Genomic DNA, 12,969 nt, shown 5'->3' with positions numbered 1-12,969 from the left:
TTTGGTCTCGTCTCACCAAGGGGATTGTCTCTACAAAGGTTGCACACGCACATTGTTTGTGTCTGCATGCTGCATATCACAGAAAAAACAAATGGTTTTGCTGGGAACCACACCGGTGCTCCTTTTTTTTTTTTTTGCCTTGAAAGCTTCTTGCACTTCAAAGGCACAAGAAAAAGAAATAATGTACCAGGAATGTACTCTCCGAAAACACTCCAACAACAAACTCAACAGGTTTCCAGACAAGAGTTAAATAAAGCAAAGACTTGTTCCCTAACACAGTCCTAAGCAACCTCTGTTTTCTGCTGCCGCCAGTCACACATTTTTCAGTGTCTGATCGACCCCTGACTACACATTGTTTCTTCTCTAGTGCCTGCAACGTAATGCAACACACAGTACTCCTTAACTCATCATCAAATCACTTTGACAACACCTGGCTCCCCAACCACAAACCCAAATAAATACGAGTCCACTTGTCATCGATCCTCGACAGAATATAGAAGTGGCCATGTTTCTAATTACAAAGGCAAAGTGGCAACAAAAATAAAAGGAAAGCAATACGAGATGCCAGTCTCGCAAAAGCGAAAACGGTGGGCAGCAGGGTTTGGTGGAAGCAAGATAGCAATGCTCAACCACTAAATAAGAATAAGCAGGGGATGAAGGATGGTGGCAGGTTGTGTGTGTGTTGGGATAAGAGCACACACTGCTCCTGTAACGTGTCGTGAGCTTGACGGTTTGGTCCGCATGACCCGGGGAAAAACCATCGTCAAAAATGCCAGCCGCACAGTGCAGAAGGTGAGAGGATGACAAACGGGGCCGCCTGTTCGCCTGTTCTTGTACCCTTCCTCTCAAGGTCGTCAGAAAGTGGGCAGCATGTGTGCATGTGCTCAGGTGGCATGCACCTGGTTGCTGACCCGCGGTTCAGACAAAGCCCCAGGCCTCGAGTGCTTTGACCACAAAGTCTTCCTTTGTGGAGAGAACGTCATTCTCGTAGGTCTTGCAGCGACGACTTCGCCCGTGGAACAGGTCACCGTCCAGCCACAGCCCAAACTGGCCACTGCGATTCACAGAATGATGAGTGTCAATACTGATGGCAAGGCATATGCACAAGCAGTACTTTGACCGTGAGAGACGCAGTATTTAAGAGGTATGGATTAATTATGACCACTGATGCCAGGTCATAGGACATGCTAGCTACACAAATGCATAAATTGTAATTTTTCGTACAGATGATGCTTCAGGCATTGAAAGCATGCTGCTGATTCGCATCTTACAAATAACATCATTACCATGAAATAATGACCTGCCTTGCTTCTTACCCTGTACATGTCCTCCTTCAACAAGAGCTCCAGTAGTTTACACAAGTATGGAATGTTATTCTGGAGTAGTTCAATTTTATATTTTTGGGGGCAAGCTTTAAGTAATCTCGTTTAAGTGGTACATGCGAAGTCCAGAAAATGGCTACACCATCAAACATTTTGGCATTGGTAGCCGACGCTTCCCGGGTGGTTCTAGAATAGCAAGCTTTCTTTGTCACAAAGCGAAACCCAATGTAAAACATGGGGTCATATATTTCCGTAGTCCATGGCCATACAAAAATAATGTTTACAGATAATTATTATCTACATCTAGCTCTGTCTAAAGAGAGAAAAGGCTCTTTTCCACTGTTATTCTTTTGCACTTAAATCTAGACAGGCAATAAATTTTAAGGGTAAATACACAGTAAAATCTCATTCATATGTTTTGGGGAAAAAGCGATAAAGGATGCACTAACTAGAGGAACATACCACCCGAAGTCACTAAAAATGGGCAGACTCAACTGCAGTTGACATCTACGTAATGTGAAGAGTTGCACGAATCATTGCGTTAGAGACACTGATGCACACCGAGCTGGTGCTGCTCGAGCAGCCTGAGAAGCACATTGTGATTTTCTGCAGCTTCAGCAAGTTTACGTCTGCATTCCTCCAATTCAGCCTTCATGGCATCCCAAGAGCGGCGCACCAAATTCTCAAACAGATCCCCCAAAATACACCAACCACACCTCTCCGCATCCACTTACTCTGGACCCCTGGTCATACCTCGCTGCCGGGTAATGAACGCGCACATGCGGTTGCCCGAGAAATTTCCCTCCGGGCGACTCGGCGTGGTGAGGTGACTAGTTCATAGTGGGGGGATCCCTTGCTCCGTTACAAAGACATACTCCGTCATTATACACGCATTCGTCGCACCCACGCCGCACCACCACCGTCCTTCTCGCGGGAGGAAGTAGTAGCATTACATCAGTTACAAACTGCAACTTTTCCAAATCTTGTCTCTCTCAATAAATTCTACCCACACTGTTATGCAGATCGTTGCCCTGGCTGTGGCAGCTCTCCCACAATCTTCCACATCACGATGAGTGCACTGCAAACCTCTTTCCTCCTTTGCCAACTCTCCTTTACCCCCTACGCAACAAAGAGCTGTGGGCCGATGCCCTCCGCGACGGACCTCCCGAGATCCTCCAAACTGTGATACAACGGGCTTGAAACATCGCCGGTACGTATCATCTTAGGGACCCTGGACTCGGGGGTTCCTCCCACACTGCTCTCGCCATTAAAATATTAATAAAGAAGTTTTACTCTCTCTCGGGCAGGGCATTTTGGTGGGAAGCTTGACATGCTCACACAGCGAGAATGTTGTGGCAGGAAACAACGCGTGTTGAGCTTCTGGGACCCAAGCAGCACGAAAGTACTTTGCAGTTTTCCTACCATGTAGTAGTTTAAGAAAGCAATGAGAAACTGAAATAAAATCGAGCTGGTTGCTGGTGGGCGATACAGGAATACGATGCCAACAAAGTGAACATCACACCCACTTCGTGCCGCCTACAGCAGGGAACCATGACATGTTCAAGTCATCGCTTATTAGAGGCGTGCACTAGGCTTCCAATGGCACTTTCACCACATGCGCTGTGAAAAATATAAATGAAGATGCTTATATCATAAAACAGCTGGCAGCTATATTTGAGAATGCAACGTGTGGCTACCCATAAGTAGATTAGCCGGTACAGAAAGAAAAAACAATGTGTGCTGGCATTTTGACATGACATGGGAAGGCAAGTACTGCGGGGAAGCCGCCATGGCACTTGCTCTTGATTGTGCATGCCTCGTGCCTCGTCTTGTTCACGTTGGTTCTAGCAGCCGGAAAATGTATGATACGATTACAGTTTGGCAATGCACTGAATGTTGGTGCCAAAAGACTGTTTTGCGGGAATGTATCAAACGGCAAAAAAAGAAGTGTAATTTCATTCAGTCATTTTTTTGTGTTTTCCATCCCGAATGTTGGCACCAGGAAATCATACGAAACGGGATCGTATCGACAAAGTTCTAGTGCATTTCTGTATGGAGCTTGAATATTATGGTTTTTCCAGAAGTTTCAGGAAGCTCAAACTGCAGCTGAGTTTAGTGTATTTTGAAGGTTCAAATACAGTGGAACCCCAATTATACGAATTTCTCGGGACCGCGAAAAAGTGTCGTAAAATGCAGCCGTCGTAAAATCCGAACATAAATTACGGCTATAAAAATACTACTTATTTTGCGCGACGGATTTATGAGAAACTTCAATGTAAACTGCAGGGCTTGGAAACCCAAATTACCAAAAAAGTAAATGCGATAAGAATTAATGTTGCAGTACAGGTGCCACATCATGCTTTATTCAAACGAACCTTTACGGCACTCCTCTGCCCACTGCCACGATTCCCGCCAGCCGGCGCGAACTTTAAGAAAAGTCGGTAAGTTTCTTTTGGACCTCGTTTGATCCATGAACCAAGAGCTTTCGTTCGAGTTGGGCAACATCCAAAAGGAGGTCCTCTGGGGCCTTGCGTGAACAGATGAAGTTCCAGATGGCATCTATGTGCTGTAGCACCTCGGCAAACGTGGTGGGCACAGGCACGGCATCTGTGGCATCGTTGTCATCCTCGTCCGATGTCGCAGCAGTGTCGGCACTAGGCAAAGCCTCCTCGATGGGGTCAACCAGCGACACCTCGCCGTAGATCGCAACATTGTCGTTGGCCTCCACGTACTCGGAAAAAGCCGTGGTGAGGTTTAAACCCTCAAAATTGTCGTCGGCGAAGCTTGCATCGGCCTCGAGCGGCATCGAGGTTGTCGCGTCCCCAGCGGAGGAGGCAGTCTCTCCCTTAAAGCCACAGTGCTTGAACGAGTTAGCGATTATGCTTCGCGAAACTGCGTTCCACGAACTGGCAATGAAATGCATGGCGTCAAGCACAGTGATCTTTCTTTGCGACTCGCCGTGCTCCATAGCCGCCAGCCGACCCTGCACTAACCGGTTCCGGTACCCTTGCTTGACGCACTTAATGATGCCGGCATCCAGCGGCTGCAGCCGGCTTGTGCAGTTGGGTGGAAAAAAAACAACCTTTGTGTTTCTCAATCTGGACGTGTCGGGTGGGTGGCATGGTGCGTTGTCCACAAAAAGCAATATTTTCCTCACCTTAGCACCCATTTTGTTATCCAGCTGCTGCAAAAAATTGCTGAAGAGCAAAGATGTCATCCACGCCTTTTTGTAGAAGTTGTAGCTGCACGGCAGCGTCTAAGTTCTTAAAGCACTGTGGCTTTGCAAACTTTCCAACAATGAGCACGGGCAGCCTATCGGAACCGTCCTCATTAGCACAGAATAGTGCGGTCACGCGCTCTTTACTAGGCTTGCCACCATAACAGCTGTCACCCTTAAATGCAAGTGTTTGCTCAGGCTGCATATGGTAAAAAATACCGCTCTCACCGGTGTTGAAAACGTCGCAGGGCTTGTATGCAGCAATCATCTCCAACAGCGACTCCATCCACTTGTTCACTGTCGAAACGTCCACGGAAGTGCTTTCTCCGCAGGAGCGGCTGTACACCATCCTGTTTCGTTTTTTAAAGCGATCCAGCCACCCGTTCTATGCCTGTAAGTCGTCGATGCCTGCAATGCCACAAGGTCCGCCTTTTCTTTTAGAATGGTGCTGTCGACGTTGACCGCAGAGTTCCGTGCTTGATGCAGCCACTTGACAGGAACTTTTTCTTACTTCTCATGCTGTGGTTCTTTTGCTACTTTCCGCTTGAGCCCCAACTTGTTGGCATTCTGCAGTACCACCACTTTGTTTGCCAGGATCGTCTTAAGCGAAGATTGGGTATCTTAAGGTCCCGGGCAATGCTGGCTTTTGTGGCTCCATGCCGCTTTTCTGCTTCCTCGATAATATTCAGCTTATCACAGATCTACAGAACTGTCTGCTTTCGGGACATCGTGGATCGCGTTGCTCCACACAGCTCAAAACCTCTGCTGAACGCTGGTCGCTACGATTACGACGAAGAACACGTGCAATACACCTAGGCCTCTCCGCACTACCTTGTCGGCGATCTGCTGCTGGGAAACTGGAAGGAGAGAAACGCTTCCCTAACGAGACGAGAGGCAACGCTGCCAAGAAGAGAGGGAGAAAGCGATTGTGGAGAAGAAAAGGTGCTATTTTAGCACAGCGGGCGTCGCAGGCGGCTGCTGGTGGGGGGGAGAGAAACGCTTCCCCAACGCGACAAGAGGCGACGCCACCGAGAAGAGAGGGAGAAAATGATTGTGGAGAAGAAAGGCGCTATTTCAGCACAGCGAGTGTCGCGGGCGGCTGCTGGTGGGGGAGAGAGAAACGAATGATGAGACGAGGCAGGGAAGAAAGCTGCGCCGGAGCGAACCGGTCAGGTGGTGTCAAGCGCTCCGCATGCGGAGAGACGGAGCGAGGAAAGAGACCCACGGCACTTTTCTTTCGTCTGCCGTTCTGTCTCGCGCTTCGCAAGGGTTGTCGTATAACACGGGTCAGGCGTAAAATTGCGTCAGATAACCAGGGTGTTTAATGCATTGCTTCTGTGGGGAGTTCGCCGGGACTGCACTAATCCATCGTAAAACCCAGGCCGTCACAAAACCGGGGGATGTATATCCAGGGTTCCACTGTAGTGGTTTTTTTCTCAATCTTTAGTTGGTAACATTGGTTGTGACCACCTGGGGTTCTTTAATAATTGCCTAAATCTAAACAGAAGAGTTTTTGGAATTCACTCTCGTAAATATGTGTCCACTGTGACTAGGAACCTGATAGACAACCCTGTGCTTGGCAGCAGAACTTCACAGCCACTGACCCATCACAGCAAGAGAATGTCAGCAATACACTGACAATCAAATGCCACTCATTGGTTGCTCATCATGCAATATGAAAAATATTGAGAGACTAGTGGTTTTACCTAAATCGTACTTGGTAAATCTCCCAGCCACAGCTTTTCTCCAAATTATCCATGATGACAAGATTCATAATAACTTGTTTATCACCTAATCTGGCTGGTACTGATAAGGTGCACCTAACTCTGCAAGTGCTAAATACTGAAAATATATCATCCCAAGCCTGATCCGACAGTCAAGTTACTGTCATCCAGGAGCATCTCTTACGTCACCCTCTTTTTATACCAGAACTAAAATTTCAATGTTACTTAATGAACAAACTACATGCTCCCTAGTCAGCAACACTGGAGCTTTATGTAAAGTCATTACGGGGCCAAGTGAAAGCTGCAGATTTATTGCGACAGATTTAGCTGAGCATAGTGCTGAGAACATCGATCTCAGGCCATGTTTAGGCTCACACTTCAAGCCTACATATTAAGAAGTGCTGCTTCAAGTTCAGCCATACAAACTTCCTTAACATGCTAGGGAATATCACACAGGTGTGCCTTTGCATCCTGTGCTCACTAAGGTGCAGCTTCCTCGGCTGAAAATTGAACCTGCAACCCTATGGTCAGCAGCAGAATGTACTGTTAGGAACTTAGCCAAGGCAGAACGTAGAGCTGTACTCACTCTCCAGCACCGAAAGCCAGGGAATCGGCATTACCCTTGATGAAGTACCCATTTTCGCCCGTCCATTTGTACAACTGCACAAATTGCAAAGCAAAAGAGAGATATAAGTGTCAACTTGAGATATATTCGAGGACAGCGCATACAACTTCTTCAGTGAAAACAGAGGACTTTTTGTCAGAAGTGCGAGCATTGACTGGTAAAAATCTATCTGACACACCAAGCTCTGAATGCTGCGTGGGTGCATTTACTATTACTAGTAGCCATGCCACCTTCCTGGCTGATGCTGTGCACAGCTGCCGAACAATACACCTTCACCATTGGCTCTGGCCAACAGCTGTGCGGCAATGTCATGTCAAGCTCCTAAAAACTTCTTGAGCGACTCATGCCTATGTCACATTGTGCTAGCACTTTTTATCACTCTGTTCTATGACACGCAGCTGCGTGCCAATGACGCATTGTCACTTTGCCATGAGTGAGCAGGGAGTGTCTAACTGGCAAAATAAACAAGCAATCCACAGTGCTATACAAGGCAGGTTCTCAATAAAACCGCCATTTAACTTAACTGTGAACAAATACTTTAGAAAAATTACCTCCCCGCTCTCACAAGTAATGCTTTTTCACAAAAAAATATAGCAAACTGAAAATACCCCTAGCGGAAGACTTGCCTTGAACTCTGGGTGGAAGGTAAAAAGGAATGATTCTCCTGTGCCATAGAAGTGGTCACTCATTCTCAGAGAACATGATGTCAGAACACCAAAAACCTGCACCATAAAACAAAACAAATAAAAATACAACTTCCTTTATAACACGCACTCGTCGTTGTTTCTAACAAAAGGGGGTATAATGTGAAAAAGCTAACTTACAGCGCCTTCAGTGTCCAACACTGTAAGCAGGATGGGTGATTCAATCTTGAGCATCTCACGGTAAAGAGTCTTGAGGCTAAAGCCATGCTTTAACGTGCTGTATACAAGTGCCCACGAGTAACTCTCTGCACGTGCTGGAAGGTGCTTGCACAGCTGTTGCAAGGAAAGAAAACAACACATGCCAACTTAGATATGCACAGTAAATAGCAGCACTCTTGTACAAGCATGACTGTGAACATACTGTGCAAAACATACTCAACATATTACATCAAGGTCCTGAGAGATGCCCCATCCCCAAAAGATAACCCACCCCTGACTAAGCTCCCGGCTTAAAAAACTTAATGTTACCCCCTTGAAACTTGCATAGCATATGGATCTAAGCTAGCCAGCTGCATATGTTCCCAAAAGTAGTTATTACAGCTCTGTTCACAGTGGCTGTGGTCCCCACCACACCAGACCTTTTACATAAGCTTTCACTCCCTTGAATAGTATTTTCAAGTGAAGCTTGTATTGCTTGACTCGCGCCATTGGTGTGGCTGTCATCGTGCGCAAAAATTAAAATTACGTGTCGGGCTGCGGATTTGAACCACCGACCTCCGGGTTGCGAGATCGATTCAGCCACTGTCGGTTCATCATATGCTCCATTTAAAGCAGGGTTTTATATGCATGAAGAAGTAGACGCAGTGCAAGGCACAAGCCAATCATAGGCGTCCCATCCCTCCGGAGGCAGGAAAGGGTGTGATCGTGTGTTCGCTCGCTTTGTGCCCGCCATTTGCTGCCAGTTCAGGCCCAGCAATCAGATGGGGAGGCCGCATTTGATTTGTTCTGCTGGAAAGCAGGCTGCACTGAAAGGACACAGGCAGGAGCAGGCTGCGCATTGTGCGTTCGGCTGAAAAACAGGCAGCGTTTGGTGAACGCCGCCGGGAACTCGCTCGAGAAAGTGAGAAAGGGCTCATCGTCCACGTACCAACCTCGCCGTGAGGGAGTGCAAAGATGAGGCGTTACGACAACAAACAGCCGCGCATCCCAAGCTTCGCTTGCACCCCTCTTCACAGTATCGGAAGGGCAGTCATTTTTGCTATAGCTGCATACTAAGAAATACTACACTTACTTGATCGACTTGGGTATCTATCTGTAAGAAGGACAATTCATGCAATAGCTGTCTATTTTCCCAGTGACCTAATGGAACAGTTTTTCACATAAAATATACCACTTGTCTTTTTTACACCAAATTTCATAGGCTGCACACGGTAATGCATGCGCAACATGGACACTAAGAACTGTCCTGTAACTTAAGTGAGGTCTTCTACAAACCTCCCGACGATGCTCCTCAGTGAAGATTTCCGTGGAATCAAGCAACTCTGGCAAAGGAAGGTCTGTCAGGTCGAGCGGAGACTCCCTACGCGTTTCACTCATCGACACCACCTGTATGGAAAGCAGAGGGAAAAAAGAGAGAGCGGTGAGGTTGTTTCAAACACTAAGATTTCAGAAATTCCGCTTGGATTTGTCAATACACTAATTAGGTTTCAAGATGCACAGTGCTTGCGTTGTTAGAAGACAGTGCACTCTAGTACATGGCCTATGTTTGCTCACAATAGATGAGTGTGCACAGGTGCATACAAAAAACAAATTTCAGTTGTATCTCATGTACATGAAGAAGAACCGAAAGCAGAAGAGATTACTTTCTGCACTCTTGAGCTCAAACTACAAACCACAAACTTTCTTTTTCCCCTCCCTGGAATGATACATGTACCACTGATAACCACAGAAAGCAATCTTCAACTCTTGAACATAACTATTAGTATCTACTGGTGGAAAGCCTGAAATTTAAAATTATAATGTCATGCTCAGGTAATCATGAATTTAGGTTGTTCGCAAGTCTAGGATGCTCCAGACATTCGTAAAATTCACATCACCACAGGTGGCTAGCTGGTGCCAAAACTTCCAATGACACGTCACAGCCTGACCTCTTTAACACTGTTTTCTGACATATTCACATGGTAGTGTAACAGAATAATAAACATTTTCTTAGGTGTTTCTGTAAAAAATGTCTGCACTCCATTGCATATTTTTTCGCCTCTAAGGCATGCATTGTCAATGCATTCTCATATCCCGAGCAAGATGCATTAGCCAATTCTGTATGGCCATGGTGTTCCTGTAACCAACCTTGCGACATTCAGTTGTAATAATTTGCACTATTTTCAGCCGTTTACTAACCAGAAGCACGGTTCAAAGAAATTGTTATTTAATTAAGTAGTGTGTTCTGACACTTCCTATGTAGTAATGCTGAAATGGCACACACCTAGTACTAAGGAAGAAATATAACCAAGATTCTAACGTACTCCCCGCTGTGGATAAAATGTAACACAATCAGAGCAACTCCTTGCGTAACCCACCACGGTTGCTCAGTGGCTATGGTGTTGGGCTGCTATGCACATGGTTGCGGGATCGAATCCTGGCCACCGCGGCCGCATTTCGAAGGGAACAAATTGCGAAAACACCCGTGTACTTAGATTTAGGTGCACATTAAACAACCCAGGTGGTCCGAATTTTCAGAGTCTCCCACTATAACGTGCCTCATAATCAGATCATGGTTTTGGCACGTAAAACCCCATAATTTAATTATATTTTTTTATTTTTAACTTCCTGTGTAGTAAAACTCGACTGAGAGTACGTGAAAGTTGTAGTCCCAACTTTTGGAGTCTCCAGTCTTTGACTATGGGACCTCCCAGAGTTACTTTTTCTGTACAAAATTTCAATCGCATCAATAAACTGAAACTAAAACCTGAACTGAATTCCTGTGCTCTATACTTAGTAAACAATCAAACCTGACAAACTTTTTTTATATTAATCCAGGCACCTTGCAGTACTACTGCACTATGAATATACCCTCTTCAAGCAAACACTAGGCTATTATTCCTTTCTATGACTACAAACACATGATGCCATGGTGAAATTTTTCCAGGCAATCTTCAGCTCAGTTGTCATCAAAAGCAAGTCTTCCGGTTAGCATGCTTCCTTGGTTTCTGAATATGCTAGCATATTAACAACGCTTCTTCATCTCTAAATGTTTCCTGTAGTGGTGCCATCCAATGAGACAGTAAAGAGTTAGTCATGTTAATCGACAACATTTTGCAGTAACCCCACTTGTACTTCCACTTCTGATATAATCAGGTAACATATGTTTAGCTCAGCCCTGATTTCTCTGCTCTAACAAATTTTAACTATAATCGGCTTGTGAAGTTGCAAGTAGAAATGCAAGAAGATGTTGGCGACCGTATGCAATAACGCTTTAAAAAGAACAAGCATGACAAATGACAGTGTATAGAGAATAAAGGCACGTTGAGCACAAGTACTCCAAGCAGTGAAGGAACAAACCTTGATATGTGAAAGAACAGTGCAAAGGATGGAACAAAGTTGAGGCTGGACAAAATGGGCCACACAAAGTTAAGGGTAGATAAACCGTGTTGTATCTGTCTACTCTCGAACTTTGGATTATTACTTCACATTTCAGTATTGCTTCGACTGACCCACTTCAACATACTTCTGTGATGCAACTACAAAACGTGCAGAAGGACACTTGCCTCCCAATCACCAGGAGAGACTGCAGCAGCCTCGGGCTGTGCTGTGCCACTGTCAAAAAGCTTGAAGAAGCGCAGAGCACCACCGTGGCCCTTCTTGGAGCCATGGTGGCCCTTGCTGCTGCCGCTTATGTCAGGAGTGTCGCGTCCTTCTTCAGTACCGCTGATCGTCCCCATGGCATGGCTGTTGGCAGTGAGTGACTCGGCCTCATCCTCATCGGCAGGCTCTGGCAACGGCTCAAATCCACGGCTGGCCATGTCAACCCGATGCACATCGCCGTACACCGAAGGCGCCCACTTTTCCAAGAAGTAATAGAGCTCATCTGCTCTGTAAAAGACACAGCACAGCAAAGAAACATGTGAGAAGAACATGGCACCTCTGCTAGCCATCTCACTTCAGCTCCATGCCAGCAAGTTACCGTCACACAGTTCCTATGCAGTAAAGGCATTTTTGAACACAGAAGGCGCAGAGAAGACGAGCCCAACTGAGATGTGCGGACAAAAAGACCTAATGCATACGGTGACATTCCATTTCTATGTTGTCCTACACTTCTTCGAATCATAAAATTTTATGGAAAGCTTTAGAGAGCTCCTTCAAAAGTATTTTGCATGTCAAAAAAATCTATGCCAGCGGAGTATGTTGCAATTGCATAATTATCCCCACCCATTAAGGTGGTGTAGCTGCTTTGGCGCTGCACTGCTAAAAGGACATTAAAGGCAAATACCAAGTCGACATGGAATGTTAAAACGCCATTCCAGAAACCTCGCAGTGCTTGCTTTGTGCCAAGAAAAGACTTCGCTCACAATAAAACGGCATCTGGAGGGTCCGCAACCCTTTAGGGCAATTCAAATCCCCCGCTTTCAAGCCAGGAGTGGCGACATTGCATACGCCATCACTGCCTTTTACTGCCGCCAGTGAGCAAAACGACGCCCCACAGACGACGGTGTGATTTTCTGCACAAAATGCAAATGTGCAGCCAAGGAGGCACCGAGCCAAGAGAGAGTGTTGAATTCACTGCTGCAGCTGTTCTTGGTGAAGTAGTGCGGACTGTTCGGCAATCCCGCAACATAACAGGGATGTAGCATTCTTGCTATTTGTGGTCTGTGCAAGTTTCACGACCCAGCAAAATCACCACAGCCACCATGCAATAACTAAACTACTGAAATCCAAAAGTATGGGCGGCGCAGAGCGGAAAAAAACGATACCTTCTGATTGACCACGTCGTTGTCAAGGTTAACGTCAAGGGGTTTCTTTTTTTAAAAATCTAATAGAGCTGGACAAGCAGCATTTTCTTTCATCTTATAATGCAAGACAGTGATCTTTTTATTGTGAGTGGTTGAGTACTAGTGACAAAATTATGAGGAGTGCCTTTGTCATCAGGCACTTGAATGTCTCAGGTCTCTAGTCTTGTCCTGCATTTACCTCAATTTCTCGATTACCAAAGCTCTGTTCACATTAATACTGATGCCTTAGACATTCTCGAGCGTTAATCTATCACATTAGCTTGACTTAAGAGGAAGCTTTATTTGGGCCCAACTCCGACGCCGCACATTCAAATACATGTAAAGTGCAAAAACGTTTTTCTGAGATAACCTCTGGACCGATTTTAATGACATTTGTTGCACTAGAAAGAGAAAGTTAAATTCTAGTGACTGTTGGAAGCGGAATTTCGATT

General features: G+C 45.8%; 1 protein-coding gene across 9 annotated transcripts in view; it reads right to left on the bottom strand.

Annotated features, from left to right (window-relative positions):
* Nucleotides 1–480: 480 nt before the first annotated feature.
* LOC139046631 (nuclear receptor coactivator 7-like) overlaps nt 481–12,969 on the bottom strand; it is a 161,993-nt gene continuing 149,504 nt past the window's right edge. For all 9 annotated transcript variants that reach the window (XM_070535733.1, XM_070535738.1, XM_070535735.1 and 6 more), the window contains 6 exons: nt 11,297–11,621; nt 9,027–9,137; nt 7,713–7,865; nt 7,515–7,610; nt 6,850–6,923; nt 481–1,054 (listed from right to left, as the gene is read on the bottom strand). In XM_070535733.1, the coding sequence (XP_070391834.1) occupies nt 919–1,054; nt 6,850–6,923; nt 7,515–7,610; nt 7,713–7,865; nt 9,027–9,137; nt 11,297–11,621 (895 nt within the window). In that variant the 3' untranslated portion in view covers nt 481–918. The remainder of the gene's footprint in view (nt 1,055–6,849; nt 6,924–7,514; nt 7,611–7,712; nt 7,866–9,026; nt 9,138–11,296; nt 11,622–12,969) is intronic.

The sequence above is a fragment of the Dermacentor albipictus genome, chromosome 3 (genome assembly GCF_038994185.2).
Source record: "Dermacentor albipictus isolate Rhodes 1998 colony chromosome 3, USDA_Dalb.pri_finalv2, whole genome shotgun sequence".
In the NCBI taxonomy this organism is placed as follows: domain Eukaryota; kingdom Metazoa; phylum Arthropoda; class Arachnida; order Ixodida; family Ixodidae; genus Dermacentor; species Dermacentor albipictus.
The sequence above is the reverse complement of the archived record's forward strand: the minus strand, read 5'-3'. Positions and strand labels throughout refer to the sequence as shown.